The sequence below is a fragment of the Schistocerca nitens genome, chromosome 4 (assembly GCF_023898315.1).
Source record: "Schistocerca nitens isolate TAMUIC-IGC-003100 chromosome 4, iqSchNite1.1, whole genome shotgun sequence".
NCBI lineage: Eukaryota > Metazoa > Arthropoda > Insecta > Orthoptera > Acrididae > Schistocerca > Schistocerca nitens.
The window spans coordinates 515,434,602-515,450,374 of NC_064617.1; the positions used below are offsets into that span (position 1 = coordinate 515,434,602).

Genomic DNA, 15,773 nt, shown 5'->3' on the forward strand with positions numbered 1-15,773 from the left:
TGTTTTTACCACCGTCAGTGATCGTGGTTCCACCCCACTAGAGGTTATGTGCTTTGAAGTCACCCAAGATTGGGAAAGGGGGCAAGGGGTGGGGGGAGGGGGAGCTGACAAACCAATGCAGACAATTGTTCTGTGACACATCACCACCACTGGGATGGACATAAACAGTACAGACAGAAAATCCTGAGAAGCCCTTACCTGAACAGCCACAGCCTCCAAAACTGTACCAAGAGGCCCAAGTTTGCTAGATACAGAGCACAAAACATATGAGCAAACTCCACTTGACGCTCTACCATAGCCAGCGTGATTCTTAAAATATTTCTGGTAACCACAAAGTGCTTGGGTCTGCATTGCTAGAAACCAGGCTTCCTGAAAGGCAATGAAGAAAGTAGGGGAGGTGCTTAAAAGATGTCGTAGTTCAGCCAGGTGGTGGAAAGAACCACTATACTTCCTCTTGGGAATCTTTCTGTTAGTATAATGAGTGGGTGTGTAGGGAACAAGGAGGCAGGTTATACCCCAGGATCAGCTGATGACACTCATTGAGAATTTATGGTTATCATGATACATAGGTTCTGAACTCATTGCGTGGTGCAATCTGGAACCTCAGGGGCCACTAGAATCGCCACCTTGGCCACAAAAGCAGAACACACAGGACTGGTGGCATGGGAGCCACCTGATTCTCCTTCTTCTTAGAAGACTTTTTTTTATCTTTGGTCTCCTTAAGGGGTTTAGATGACTTGGAGGGTTTTTCTGAATTAGTTTTAGGGACTGAAGAAGATTGCGAACCCTTATGAACAGCAGCCTGTGTCTCCTTCAGCCACTGGTTGGTATCCTGCTGCAGACCGGCAGAAACTTTGGAGGGAAATGTTGCGAGGGACACCTTCCTGGCTTGAGAAGCCAGACGAGAGTGATGCATCTCTGGCCAGGGTATGGGGATTGATGGTCCTGGTGGATTGGCGAGCCACTGCTCCCAAAGTGACTGTGTAGGAAGCAGCAGCAGGAGGAGAGTCCCAAACCACGATGGATTCAGGCATGGTCAAGTGCCCCTGAGGGCCTGCTGTAAAAGGCATAATGGGTAAACATATCATTGTCAGAGAGGGCAATGTCATCATAGCTGTAGCACACAACATTGATCCGCATGGAGGCTGTAGATGCTTGTACTTTTTCTTAGCCTCGTGGTACGCTAGTTTGTCCAGAGTCTTATATTCCCCTATTTTCTCTCTCTCTGAAAGACAGTGCAGTCTGGGGGGGGGGGGGGGGGGCAGGGAGAATAGTGCTCTCCACAAATGCCACAGTCGTTGTGAGGGACACATTTGCATGCAACTGTTGTCCACAATCCCTACAGACTGGGGTGGCACAGCAATGCGAAGACATGTACCTGACTTTTATGCTTCTGAAGCACTGCATGGGCAGGTGGGGGGACTTATGGCTTCACATCACATCAGTATACAATCACCTTCATCTTTCCAGCAATGGATCATGTTAAAACAGGCCAAGAGGAGGACCCCAGTAGCAATACTGTTGTCCCTTGGTCTCCTATAGACATAATGGACAATGTGTACACCCTGTTGCTCTAATTTGACATGTAGCTCATCATCAGAGGAGGTCATGCAAGAAAATGATGCCCTGAGCCATATTTAGACTACTATGGGATATGATAATCACTGGACTGTCACAAGCAAGCAATGCTCGTGCCTGGGCAAGGAATGTGTTTTAATCAAAACTGACCCACTCTTCATTTTGGAGATGGCTGCAGCTTCCCCAAACTTGTCCTCTATATTCTCCACAAAGAGTAACAGCTTTGTGACAAATCCCCATCAGTATTTATATAAACCAGGTATTGGGATTGAGTATTTCTCTGTTGCTTAATCCAAAGTTCCTACCAGGGCATAGCCAGGGAAGGATACATTTTGGGGTCATATCTTTCTGCACTGAACAAATTCTTTCCTTCTGAAGAGACTGTTGGGATTGTACGACCACCAGCAGGAGAAACTCATCTGCTTCATATGCAAGTCATCTGCCATGGTGCCACCCACTGCAAACTAGGGTTCACCCCTTGGGAGCCACCCTTCCTCAGCAACAGCTACCTGGCCATCTGTTACTCAGTCTCTGTGCCCCAGGCATGATGAGCACATACTCCTTGGGGAGTTTCCACTTCAGGCACCAACAGAGAGATCCCTGGGTAGTCCAGCAGGCTACCACTGTGCAGGTACTTGACGATGACACTCCCCCCCTTCCCCCCCCCACACTGAGATGGCAACCAAATTGGGTTTTGGGCATACTACCTCACTAGAAAGGAAATGGCGCTAAGGTGGAACATATACAACAATGGGCAACCTTTCCTGCATGATTCGTACTTCTGAAAAATTTGGGAACGTGTTGGCAGGTCAGACCCAATAATGGGGACAATGTATTGATTATTGAGAAAGTGCAAAAAGCACAGGAAGTGAAACAAAAAAATAGGGTGCAAAATAATGTACATGGTGCAAATGAGGTCTTCAGCAGGAAAACCATCTGATGAAAAGACAGGGGGGGAAAGGGACAGTGGAAGTATAGGCTTGCAGCACAGGAAGGGAAGCAGTGCTGCAAAGGCTGGGGCCCTCTGGTAGCCAAGTACATACTTGCAAAAGAGTTGTGGGCTCCCTGTGGGACATCAGTGTTCAATGTAAACTGCTAAAAGACCATTTTTCATGTTGGTGGTCATGTAAACTGCTATAATAATTCTACGAAATGGTCTCTCGAGTTTATGTTGTTACAGCTGGCACAATAACTGATATCACAAACATAAATAAATACATTTAATAAAAGTCCTGGTAAAAAATCTTGTCACCTCCATTTGTCAAGTTATATTCCCACTGCAGAAGATGCAGCATGCAGTCAAGATTCTCAGTTTTCATACATACCATGATACCACCATTTTGTCTTCTTTGGATTCTTATTACACGTTTTGACATAAAATGAGTTGTCAGGCGGCCTTTTCTGAAAATAAAAGTACATAATCTTAGCTTCTTATTCTATGCATGGAATTCTAAGTACTACTACTAACAATAACAATAATAATAATACAAGCTACTGAGTTAGTTGTTGTACAATTTGGAGTTAATTAGTCATTAGCATGTGGAACAAGTCAGATTTATAGTTATAGGACACTTTTTCAGCAATAAACATGGCAACCTGCTGACCATTTACACGATTCCTAAAGTTGTGTGTGTATTTCCCTTCCCTTGCAAATGATATTTTGATTCCTTTTGTAAGCCAGGGTTTTCTTGTGTCTTATTATTGTCATATTTCATTGTTTTGTAATGAATGCAGCTGTTAAAGACTGATGGAAACCCATCAACAAATACACTGAATTTGGAATTGACAATGTGCCACATTATATACATTCATCTAGTCAGCTTCATGTATGACTACCTTGAAACTTTCTGTTGTCTGTTCATTAATTATCCTGTTTTCCATAAATCACTTCATTGGAATGAGACAATTCATTTCGTATGGCTATGCTCTGATTAAAATTCAGGGTGTATACGTGGACAAGGAAAAAAATGTTTCCTGGATTTCCAGGTTAAAAATACACTTTCTCCCGGGTGAAAATACACTTTTTGTGTGTTAAGTGACAGTATACTCTTCCTCAACACTGTAAAACTCATCAATCCTATGAATGTTTATGGTTTTATATACCGACATAGAATTTCCCAGCACTTTAGAAAACAAAACTCGGGAGGGGGGGAACACATTTTGAAAGACCTTTGATATGCAGCAACATGTACGCTGCTTATACTCGTATTACGAAGGTATATATTTGAATTCCATCAAACACCGCATGTCACTTTCCGAAGCATTGAAATAGAGATTGCAATGCACTTTTGTAAGCCAGTCATAGCTCATGTCACGTGGTCTCACCAGCCGATGACAACATACGACACATGATGTAATCAGCCAATAGCAATATCACTCTTAAGTAGCGGGAAAACGCAAGTAAGAAAAGGTAATGGTTTAAATTAATATACATAGCATTCACATATAATATTGGTCTCCAAGATTAATAAGCTAGAAGAGAAGCTAAGCTTCCACATATAATGTTCATCTTTTTTGCGTGTATTACACTTTAAGATACATCGTACAAATGTGCCAGTAAAATTTTTAATAACGACGTAGTGTCTGATCTTCTGGGCTCGAAATTCTTCTAAATTGGCATCCTCAAAGAGTTGATTTTTAAATGAGAGTCAAACACTTTGTGATTTACGTAATTCATTGTACATTCTCGCACATAGTTCATCTTGTAAAAAAGGAAATTTGCTTTGAATGTAATGCTTTTCAAACCACCATTCGCAATATTTTCCCGCGACCTGTTAGAAATAGGTTCGTTTCAGCAGTTTCAAGAGAGTGCTAGATAAGAGGCGTCACCGCGCTGGCGTAGCTACGATGATGCAGGAAGCCCATATGTTTGGACATGTAAAACATTAAAAGATCTTACATTATGTCATAAAGGAAACAAGACATCAGAGGATACTTCAAGAGCATAGGAATTTAGTGAACCATACTAAAATGCATAATTCGGCTTAAAGTGCACATTCATATGTCCAGATTCGGATGTAAATTTTCTTGGAGTAGCAGTACTGTATTATGTCATGTTTGGTTCTCTGTTATGGCATAATGCCATACATGGACTTGAAGTGCAGCAAACAGTTGAAAGTAGCCAACAGTGTGAAATTTACCACTTTGTTTCAAATAAATTGACTGTCAGCAGAAAAGATTAATAAAAGCCAAATCTCTTTAGCAAACTGACAAAAATAACTTCATTGTTCTGCAAGGCTGGCTGTGAGAACGGTGGAAATAAATTCTGGAACTAATAACATATTTTTGCCTTCCGTAATTATGCGAACGTATTTTAATTCATTTGATAGCTCCTGACTACAGAAATCCGTTGTGTTTTCATTTAATGTAAGAGCAATAAATGAAGAGTAAACAACAAAATCACGGAACGTAAACACACGTCACGTGGAGACGACCCACCTCCCCACCACAACTCAGACTGCTCTGTGCATCAGCCCCAGATTTACTATATTTCCGAACCGGGGCAATATTAGGTGATGGCGCCCAGCCACACTTCCGTAACCAGAAGCGGGAGAAGGTACTTCTCATATGCGACTCAACTGCGAATGCGCAAGAGCCCGCCCGCAACTGCTCAAATGAATCTAATTTAAACAGTTGTCATGTCACGCTCATCGGAGGCAATTTGTTGTTAAGAAGCATTGCATAGTCTTCCTAAAGCCTTTGACACATTTTGTTGTTGGCAGACGCTTGTATGAGCACTGTATTTTGTTGCTGTATATGGCGCATTTCCTTTGCAACTTAAATTTTATTTTCATTTATTTTTCTTTTTTTCTCTCTCGTTGCTGCAGTATTATTTTTCAGTAGTGGGATACAGTAATTCCTTTCTTAGAGTATTGGTTCTTACCAGTCAAAATTACAAAAAATTAACTGAAAACTAAAACAACAAAAAATTCTCGGAATTCTAAACAATTCCCGGGTTTTTCCTGGTTTTCTCCCGGATGAAAAAATTCCTGGGTTTTTCCCGGATCTCCCGGTTGTCCCAGGTCGTATACACCCTGAAATTACTTTGTGACTGATGTTTCAGTGAGTCGAGTGGTAGGAGCCCTGAGTGTCAGGCAATCGCACCTGTAACTCGGGCTCCATTTGCTTGCTGTGTTATCTGTTCTGCTGGCACATACAGCAGAGCCTTACCAAGTGACACGGCTAGCAGGTTTTGGCAGGGGCCAGGCAGTAGACTGAATGGGCAGGAGAGGGGAGGAGAAGAAATGCCAAACATACAGTGATTTTTGCATTTTCTGTTGGGCCATTAAAATATATTTTTATGCAAATAAGACAAAACTACATCTACTGCTGAAGTTGGTATTTTGATAAGTGCTTTACGTTCTGCACAAATATACTGGAAAGAACATATCACACTCTCAATTTTTATCAAGTGATCAAAAATAAACAATTTGGTTAAAAACTTTGATTCTCTTGCATCTTATAGTCCCACGTTGTAGCTTGCCATTACTGGTCAACTGGTTACCATTAGATCACTGACTTTAAGTGCTGTTGGACTTGACTAGCTCCTGGATGAGTGACCGTCTAGGCCTGCTGAGTGCGATGGGTGACTGTCTAGGTCTGCTGAGTGCTACTGGCAAGCGGAGCACACTCAGTCCTTGTAAGGCCAAGTGATTAAGAAGTAATTGCTCAAGTCACAACACCTGACAATGGCTGACCACATGCCCCTCCATTTCCACATCTATACTACGTGATCAAAAGTATCCGAACGCCCTCAAAAACATACTTTTTCATATGAGGTGCATTGTACTGCCACCTACTGCCAGGTACTCCACACCAACAAACTCAGTAGTCATTAGACATCGTAAGAGAGCAGAATGGAGTGCTCTGCGGAACTCACGGACTTCGAACGAGGTCAGGTGATCGGGTGTCACTTGTGTCATACATCTGTATGTGAGAGTTCCACACTCCTAAACATCCCTAGGTCCACTGTTTCCAATGTGATAGTGAAGTGGACACATGAAGGGACACATACAACACAAAAGTGTACTGGTCGACCTTGTCTGCTGACTGACAGAGACCGTCCAGACCATCACACAAGAATTCCAAACTGCATCTGGATATACTGCATGTACTATGACATTAGGTGGGAAGTGAGAAAACTTGGGTTTCTTGGTTGAGCAGCTGCTCATAAGCCACACATCATGCCGGTGAATGCTAAACGACGCCTTGCTTGGTGTAAGGAGCGTAAACATTGGACGATTGTACAGTGGAAAAATGTTGTATGGAGTGATGAATCAGGGTACACAATGTGGCGATCCGATGGCAGGGAGTGGGTATGGCGAATGCTTGGTAAACATCATCTGCCAGCGTGTGTAGTTCCAACAGTAAAATTCGGAGGCGGCAGTGTTATTGTGTGGTTGTGTTTTTCATTTGGGGGGGGGGGGGGGGGGGGGAGCCTTGCACCCCTTGTTGTTTTGCAAGGCACTATCACAGCATAGGCCTACATCGATGTTTTAAGCACCTTCTTGCTTTCCACTGTTGAAGAGCTATTCGGGGATGGTGATTGCTTCTTTCAACACAATTGAGCACCTGTTCATAATGCACAGCCAGTGGCGGAGCAGTTACACAAAAATAACATCCCTGTAATGGACTGTCCAGCACAGAATCCTAACCTGAATCCTACAGCACACCTTTGGAATGTTTTGGAACACCGACTTCATGCTAGGCCTCACCGACCAACATCGATACCTCTCCTCAGTGCTAAACTCCGTGAAGAATAGGCTGCCATTCCCCAAGTAACATTCCAGCACCTGAACATATGCCTGTGAGAGTGGAAGCTGTCACCAAGGTTAAGGGTGGCCAATACCATATTGAATTCCCACATTACCGATGGAGGTTGCCATGAACTTATAAGTCATCAGCCAACTGTCCGGATACTTTTGATCACATATTGTAGTGATGCCTATTGGCTGAGGACGACATGGCAGTCGGTTGGCACCATTGAGCCTTCAGAGGCCTGTGAGGACAGAGTTTAGTTTTTATTACTTTAGTGGTTATAGATATTATGATGTTTTGAAATTAAGAAATCTATGGCATTTAATTCAGGGAACTTGAGGTAAAAATGTGGTTGCTTTATAATTTCTGTTCAGTGGACTTTATATCATATCTTACTGTACATGAAATGCAGCCATCCAACCAAAATTGTTTTTAAGGTGGAAAGAGAGCCATATCTCACTACAAAGTGAAGTAAATATAATTGATGTAGTTGTAATACATCACACGGTGCCACAATCATAGTTGTACCTGTGCACTGCGCCAAATTTATTTATTTGTTTGTGCTTCTTACACTATTTTTATCAAATCCATCAGTAATCTAAGTTGGCATTACAGTTACAATGTACTGTAATGAGATAAAATAAAACAAAACTTTTTGCCTGACACATTAGGATAAGAGTAAAGCATTGCAATGTGTTGCAAATCTCAGTCCCGCCAAACATATACATTAGAAAATTTGAAGATTATTCCACTGAGGCAGTCCAGAAATCGTCTACAGGGAAGCGAGGAAGCGTTGCCTCAGTGTTTGAAATATGACAACAGTACAAGCCAATCTCGAGGTACCTTGTGATAAACAGAATTATACTCAGGGCTAGATGACCAGCTGCGAGCCTAGACACTGCCAAGAACAGGAAGGAGTCTCCAGGCATGACCAAATATAGTAATGGAAGAAACACTATGTACATCACCAACAGCTCAAGAGTATTCTGGAAGCAGGTATTGGGACCATATAAGAAGAAGCACACAACACAAAGATAAGAGTAGACACTGCAGTCTCCAGTCGACACAAACTCTGTGTCACATGTCGCTGGATGTTGGACTTTGACTATTTGACTAGCCATGGCGCCAGCCATTGGTATGGAGATTGGTTTTCAGAGCAGCAGATGGGCTACTGATGAGATGTTAGTTGGGAGATAATGCAAGACGAGTCTTCAGTGCAGCAAGTGTGGGCACTTAGCATTTACATCCTGATCCCTTATTATCCTCACCAAGTTCTGTACTCTGCAGTATTAGTAGCTTACATCTAGCAGCTGTCAAGAGTTCTACAAGCGGCCCATGCAGATTTTCCACTCATTGAGTATTCGCCTAAGGAAAGACCCCTGTGACTGTAGCTGTGTGTCCCTTGCACTCCCTCTCAGGTCACAACAGGCAAAAAAAAAAAAAAAAAAAATATTGCTCCAGTTGTGGGGTGTTTTGTATATGGTGAAGCAGGGATGAGACACAGAGCTGTAGGGAAGATTGGCAGAATCAGCCCAGCTCTGAGTGAAGAAGGGGTACCATTCAGGCATTGCCATCTGCAGCCAACATGGGCAAGAGGCCCGCTGTACCAGAGGCTTTGCTACTTGCAACCGATGTGGGTGAAAAGCCCATCATACTACATGTATTGTCATTTGCAGCTGATAACCGGCATGAGCAAGAAGCTCACTGTAACAAGTGCCAGACAGTGGCAGACCAACACAGCTAGCAGCTCAACATCTGCAGAAGGGTAGTGAAGATGGAGGAAAAAAAAAAAAAAATCAGCTGATTCATTACATAATGCCATGTTGTTGTTGTTGTTGTCATCTTCAGTCCTGAGACTAGTTTGATGCAGCTCTTCATGCTACTCTATCCTGTGCAAGCTTCTTCATCTCCCAGTACCTACTGCAGTCTCAGGGTGTATACGTGGACGACGAAAAAAATTCCCGGATTTTTCCCGGTTAAAAATACACTTTCTCCCGGATGAAAATACACTTTTTCCTTCTTAAGTAACAGTATACTTTTCCTCGGAACTGTAAAACTTATCAATCCTTTCAGTGGTTGTGGTCTTACACTGGCGTAGAATTTCCCGGCACTTTAGAAAACTAAACTCAGGGGGAAAAACACGTTTTGGAAAGATGTCTGATGTGCAGCAACATGTACACTGCATATTTCGTATAACAAAAGTATAAATTCGAATTCCACCAAACACCGAATGTTACTTTCCACAGAATTGAAATCGAGATTGCAATGCGCTTTTGTAAGCCGATCTTAGCTCATGTCAAGCGATCTCGCCAGCCGATGACAGCGGATATTCAGAGCATAGGACACATGATGTAGTCAGCCAATAGCAACATCACTGTTAAGTAGCGGGAACACACAAATCGGGAGAGGTAATGGTTTAAATTAATATACATAGTGTTGCTAAAAGAAAAGAAAAGCTTTCACGTACCCTATAATATTGGCCTCTAAGATTAATAAGCTGCAAGAGAAGCTAGGCTTTCACATATAATGTTGATCTTTTTTGCGCGTGTTTCACTTTAAGATACATCACAGAAATGTGCCAGTAAATTTTTTAACAACGACATAAATGTCTGACCTTCTGGGCTCGAAAATATTCTAAATGGTCGTTCTCAAAGATTTGAATTTTGAATGAGAGCCAAACGCTCTGTTTTAAGAAATTCATCGGACATTGGCGCACAGAGTTCATCTTGTGTAAAAGGAAATTTACTTCACTTGAAAGTAACGCTTTTCAAACAACTATTCGGAATATTTTCCCGCGACGTTATATTCGTTTCAGCAGTTACGCCAGATGACAAGAGTTGCCGTGCTTGCGCAGCTACGATGACGCAGGAAGCCCATACGTTCGTACGTGTAAAACATTAAAAGATCTTACATTATGTCATAAAAGAAACAAGACGTTAGAGGGTACTCCAAGAGCATGGGAATTTTGTGAACCCTACTAAAATGCATAATTCAGCTTAAAGTGCACATTCGTATGTCCAGATTCAGATGTACCAGTACTGTATTATCTCATAATTGGTTCTTTATTATGGCACAATGCCATACTTGCTACACGATGAAAACGTGCACTTGAAATGTAGCGAACAGTTGAAACTAGGCAATAGTGTGGAATTAAACACTTCGTTTCAAATAAATTGACTGCCTCAGCAGAAAAGATTAATTAAAGTCAAATTTCTTTAACAAACCAACAAAGATAACTTCATTGTTCTGCAAGGCGATTAACGCTTGACTGTCATAAAGGTAGAAACAAAATAAAATCTGAAACTAGTAACTTATTTTAGCCTTCCGTAATTATGAGTATGTGTTTTAATTCACTTGATAGCTCCCGACTACAGAAATTCGTTTTGTTTTCATTTGACGTGAGAGCAATAAATGAAGAGGAAACAGCAAAATCACTTAACGTAAACATGGGTCACGTAGAGACTACCACCTCCCCACTAGAACTCAGACTGCTCTGTACACCAGGTCCGGATCTACGATATTTCCCATCCCTCGAGTGTTTGAGGTAGGACGCCAAAAATTTTAAAAAATCGACTTTTCAAAAATATCTTCATATTGTAGCGCACGTCTTTCTGAAGTGTCTGATCGAGGCAACGTAAGACACGTTATTTGGTCTTAAGCGTGTCGAAGTGCAGTGCCACGTCTCTTCATACAGCATTCTTCTATGGCACGTCACTGTATTTCGCTCTGTGGAATTCAAATGTGTAATATTTTGTAATGGATGTCATCAAACCTGTATTTGAGGACAGTGGAAATTAAAATGCCCTGTGGTGCCTCTCCTGATCCCAGTTGACCGGTTTGACATCTTACCTCTCTTTTTTTTAAAAAAAACACCTCGCAATTAATACTGGGTGGGATTATTTGTGACCGGCAGAACAAGAACTCTTCAGAAAATTTGCCGTCTCAACTGTCTATTAGCTAATAACTTGCTGTTCTGTGTGACATAAAATTATATATAGGATACATAAAACGAGTAAAGACAAGAGACAAGCAAGACAGTACACATTTCTTCAATCCTTACGTCCTAGCTTTTTTTTCCTCTCTAATCTTGCTGCAGCTTTATATGGCGTACTTTCCTTTCTGGGAAAGAATCTATTACACCATCAAAGTTTGGCAACGTTTTGCTACATGAAAAAAGGAAATGTTGTTGTCTAATATCAGAAAAGCTGTTAATACAAATAGTACCCAAGACTGGTGTGGTTTCTCGATCTGATTACGTGTATTTTGTCACCGTCTGCTAGATAAAACGAAATAGGCCTGCCTAATATTGCAGCAGTTGTTACACACACCAAATAAACGAGACTGTTTTGGCACAAATGGTCATTTTTATAACACGACAGAATATAATTCAGGAAGCACCAATATCAAAAGCCCATTAGGCCTACTACAAGCAAAAAGTTTTATGTTAGGAAATAATTCCACATTTCATTCATACTCTCTAGCTTCAGAAGCATGAGATCGAAAAGTAGTAGTATGTAATTTTTATATAAATTTGGAATCGTCATATACTTCTGTAATTTGTGAGTCTCCATTTGTTCTCCTTCCTCGTTCTAACAAACAATTTCTAACAAACAATTTGGTCATCACTAATTCTGTAACTATTCCTGCCAGTGTCAAAATTTTTCTCTGGTTAACTTCACTAACCTTGCCACAATCACCGGTTTAGTTATCCCGCATTTGTTCTCTGGTCACGCATTATTAAGAGCTCGTACAACAAGTTTTCCACGCTACTCCCAGAATAGAACTTTAGCGGCTGCTAGCCGGGGACTGTAGTGTACTGGCCTGGCCAAAAATTTTCTGTCAAAATTTCATTTTCTTGGATACACTGAGAAGGCACTTCCACTCTGGTAGCCTGAAAGCCGAAATGAAGTTGCAGAGGAGGAAGAGAGATCTGTTAAGACTTTCACCATTTCCAGTCAAAGAAATGTGGAGAGCGAAGTCAGACACCACAACCCTCCAGTGTGATGGAATCAGGTGTGCCAACGGAAGAATCCCCAAAACTGTACACAGACAAAAGAAAAATCTCACTTTTAGCGGAATGAAACTAAACTGTGAGCGAAATGGACTCATCATGTAATACTGTAATGTAGTACATGTGTAAAATGATAACACAAAAAGCTTAACAATTATATACTCAAAAAGTTTAATAAATATATACTCAGTGGTAAAATGGAAATTAAACTCAGAGCAAAATGGACGCATCAAATACCAGTGTAATGTAATAAATATGTTAAGTGTTAACATAAAAAGTGTAATGACTGTACACACACAGTGATGAAATTGAAATGACAACGATGGAAATGAATAAAACCGATAGTCAAGAATGACTCACTACATGAGCATAGAGTAGTGCTGTTGCGTAAAATGTGATAAATGTATTCAAGAAAGATTTTGCGTATATTTTATGAACTGTGTATCATGTGAAATGGACTTGCCACCAGGGTAGAACTATATAGCGTTTTTCAATGTACACTTTCACCATGTAAACAGTGTAACTTGTTTTGTGGATGCAATAAAAAGAAGACTGCTCCAATGGCACAGGAAATAGGAACAGAAATTTTATAAACTCTGAGGTCAGAGCTTATAAAATTTCCCCATGGGGATGGGAGGTGTTGCAAACCTCAGTTCCATGAAACATCTTCATTAGAAAATTTGAGAGTGATTCCACTGAGACAGTCCAGAAATTACAAGGAAGCTCAATGTTTGAAATATGACAACAGCGCAAGCCGACTTCGAGGCGCATTGTGACAAAGGCAGAGTTACACTCAGGGCTATTTGACTGGCCACATGCTGAGATGCAGTCAGCAACAGAAAATCATATGTTGCATATCAGCAACATAAAAAAAATCTCCAGACATGACCAAATATGGTAATGGAAGAACACTGTGTGTGTGACCAGTGGCTCGGGGTGTGCTGGAAGCAGGCCTAGGGGACATACAAATAGGAGCACATCAACACACAACTAAGAGTAGATTCTTAGGCTCCAGTCGATACCATCTCTGTGTCACATGTTGCCAGATATTAGACTTAGATTATTTGACTAGCTTCGGCACCAGTTGTTGCTACGAAGATAGGTTTTCTGAGCAGCAGATTGGCTACTGATGAGAAGTTAGGTTGGGAGATAGTGACAGAGGAGTCTTCAACTGTTATGTACCAAGTAGGGGCACTTAGAATTTATACCCTGATTTCTTATCTTCACTGAGTCCCATACTCTGCACCATTTATAGCTTGTATCTAACAGCTGTCAGAGTTCAACAAGCAGCTCATGCCATCTTCCACTTGTTGAGTACTCACCTGAGGTAAGACCCCAGTTACTGTAGCTACATGTCCTTGTAACACCTTCTCATGGGATGACAAACAGCAATGGAGTGCTTTATTTCCATGTGCATGAACATAAAAAACTCAGAATTTATATAAATCATTATTCCTTGGTTTTAGTTGTTGATTGATGTATTTAAATCAAATGGAGATTTTTCTCAGCTAAAAGCAAACAGAATTGGAATCTGTGAATTATTCTGCAGATAATTGTAGAAAGAGAGAATAACTGGATCTCGTGGCTCAAAACAAGCTACCTTTACCTCTAATATGTTGCAGATGAAATTACATAAAAATATGGTCATAGGATCCTCAAACTGCCACCAAATCACTGTCACTTCAGTTCCACCAAACTCATAAGAGCTCCAGTTAAAAGTTAAAACTCCAGTTAAAAGTTATGTAGAAAGGAACAACAAAACAAATACATCAGGAGAAATGGAAAGATTGACAAAAGATGCTATAAACTTTGTTGTCATATTGGCAGACTCCTCTGCGACATGCAAAGGAAGTAATAATGAAAGCATCGAAGAATGAAGAAACTGAAGATGTTATTTCATCAAATTCTGACAGCAGTTTCAATGACAACGCAGTAAATATGGAAAATTATGAGATACAAGTGGCCTGCATCCATTAGTGGTATAATGTGTAACCAAAACTTCAACTTTGTACATCATCTACCATTTTCTCCACTTATTTAGATTATTTGTTACTTTGCAATGTGTGACAGAACGCTCTTCTTATTGCTGTTACTCACCTAAAACATATGATTTTGATATCTTAAAGTATCTCCACCCCTATAGCAGCAGCAGCCCCACCTCTGCCCTCCCTACTGCCACAAAGATGTTTGCACAGTCATCAAGTAGACTGTGTGTGATCTTAGGCTTTCCAAGTGAATCAGATGTTTGTACCATTGTCAAGTGTCCAGCCAGGTGGAGTCCTTTTTATAACACAAGATTTCTACAGCACACCTTGCTGTCATCCTTAGACGATACCTATCGAGTAAGTATCTTGGCTATATCCTACCTCCTTTATACTCTAATCACCCACCACCCCTTCCTCCATTACCAGTTGCACATCACAACAGGTGGAGTTGTGAGTGGGATAGTGCTGCCAGATGCTGGGTGTGAAATCTGTTTAAAAAAAAAAAACATGGTTCAAATGGCTCTGAGCACTATGGGATTTAACATCTGAGGTCATCAGTCCCCTAGAACTTAGAACTACTTAAACCTAACTAACCTAAGGACATCACACACATCAACGCCCGAGGCAGGATTCGAGCCTGCGATCGCAGCGGTCGCGCGGTTCCAGACTCAAGTGCCTAGAACCACTCAATCACACCGGCCAGCAAATCTGTTTCCTCAGTATTCCTGTGGTTTACATTGGGTGCAGAAGTTGCTCTCGGCTGACATTGTGATTTTAGTTGGCTGAGTGCTGAGTCTCAAGTTTTGCTGATAGTGAACCTGGCATCTCTGTTGGCCAGCCCCTTGTACTGTGTGGAGAAGAAAGTCATCAACACTGATTTTTAGCTGCCAGCTGCCATCATTCTTCACAGTGTGAGGATGTGCTATGTACACTGGTACACAGGGCCCATACAATACTGGACAAAAAAACCTACGAAGGGAGCTCAACTATGTCAAGCATGTTTTCAAGAAGCACAGATACAATGAGAGACAAATCAATGTGCTTTCAGGTAGAAAGTACTAGTCCAGCAGACAGAAAACAATGAAAGACAATGGCTTATCTGCCATATGCTGGCAAACTATAAGAAGAATCGGTATAAAGGTTCAATGTACATTAAATGAATTTTCCATCCACTTCCGAAAATTTGTGCCCTATTGGGTATGGTGCAAGATGATTTGGGGATCCGTAAACCAGGTGTTTACTGTATTCCAAGTAAACACAGTAACGCATGTGTCAAGGACACTGTACAGACAATCAAAGAAAGATGCAAGGAATGCAGAAAACACACCAAATTCAAGCAACCAGCAAAATCTGTTGTTACAACAGATGGCATGGCTACAGGGGACAAAATGAAGTATGAAGAAATTGAACTGCTAAGACACACCACATTATTTTGGGACAGT

The 15,773-nt window shown here is 41.3% G+C and overlaps 1 protein-coding gene across 4 annotated transcripts in view; it reads right to left on the minus strand.

The window, feature by feature from the left end:
- Positions 1-15,773, minus strand: part of LOC126251442 (ubiquitin-conjugating enzyme E2 W) — an 85,928-nt gene that overhangs the window by 11,732 nt on the left and 58,423 nt on the right. For 3 of the 4 annotated variants that reach the window (XM_049951868.1, XM_049951869.1, XM_049951867.1), the window contains exon 5: positions 2,904-2,979. In XM_049951868.1, the coding sequence (XP_049807825.1) occupies positions 2,904-2,979 (76 nt within the window). Of the gene's footprint in view, positions 1-2,830; positions 2,980-15,773 lie in introns of all 4 variants that reach the window. The other variant, XR_007545736.1, reaches the window with a different exon arrangement.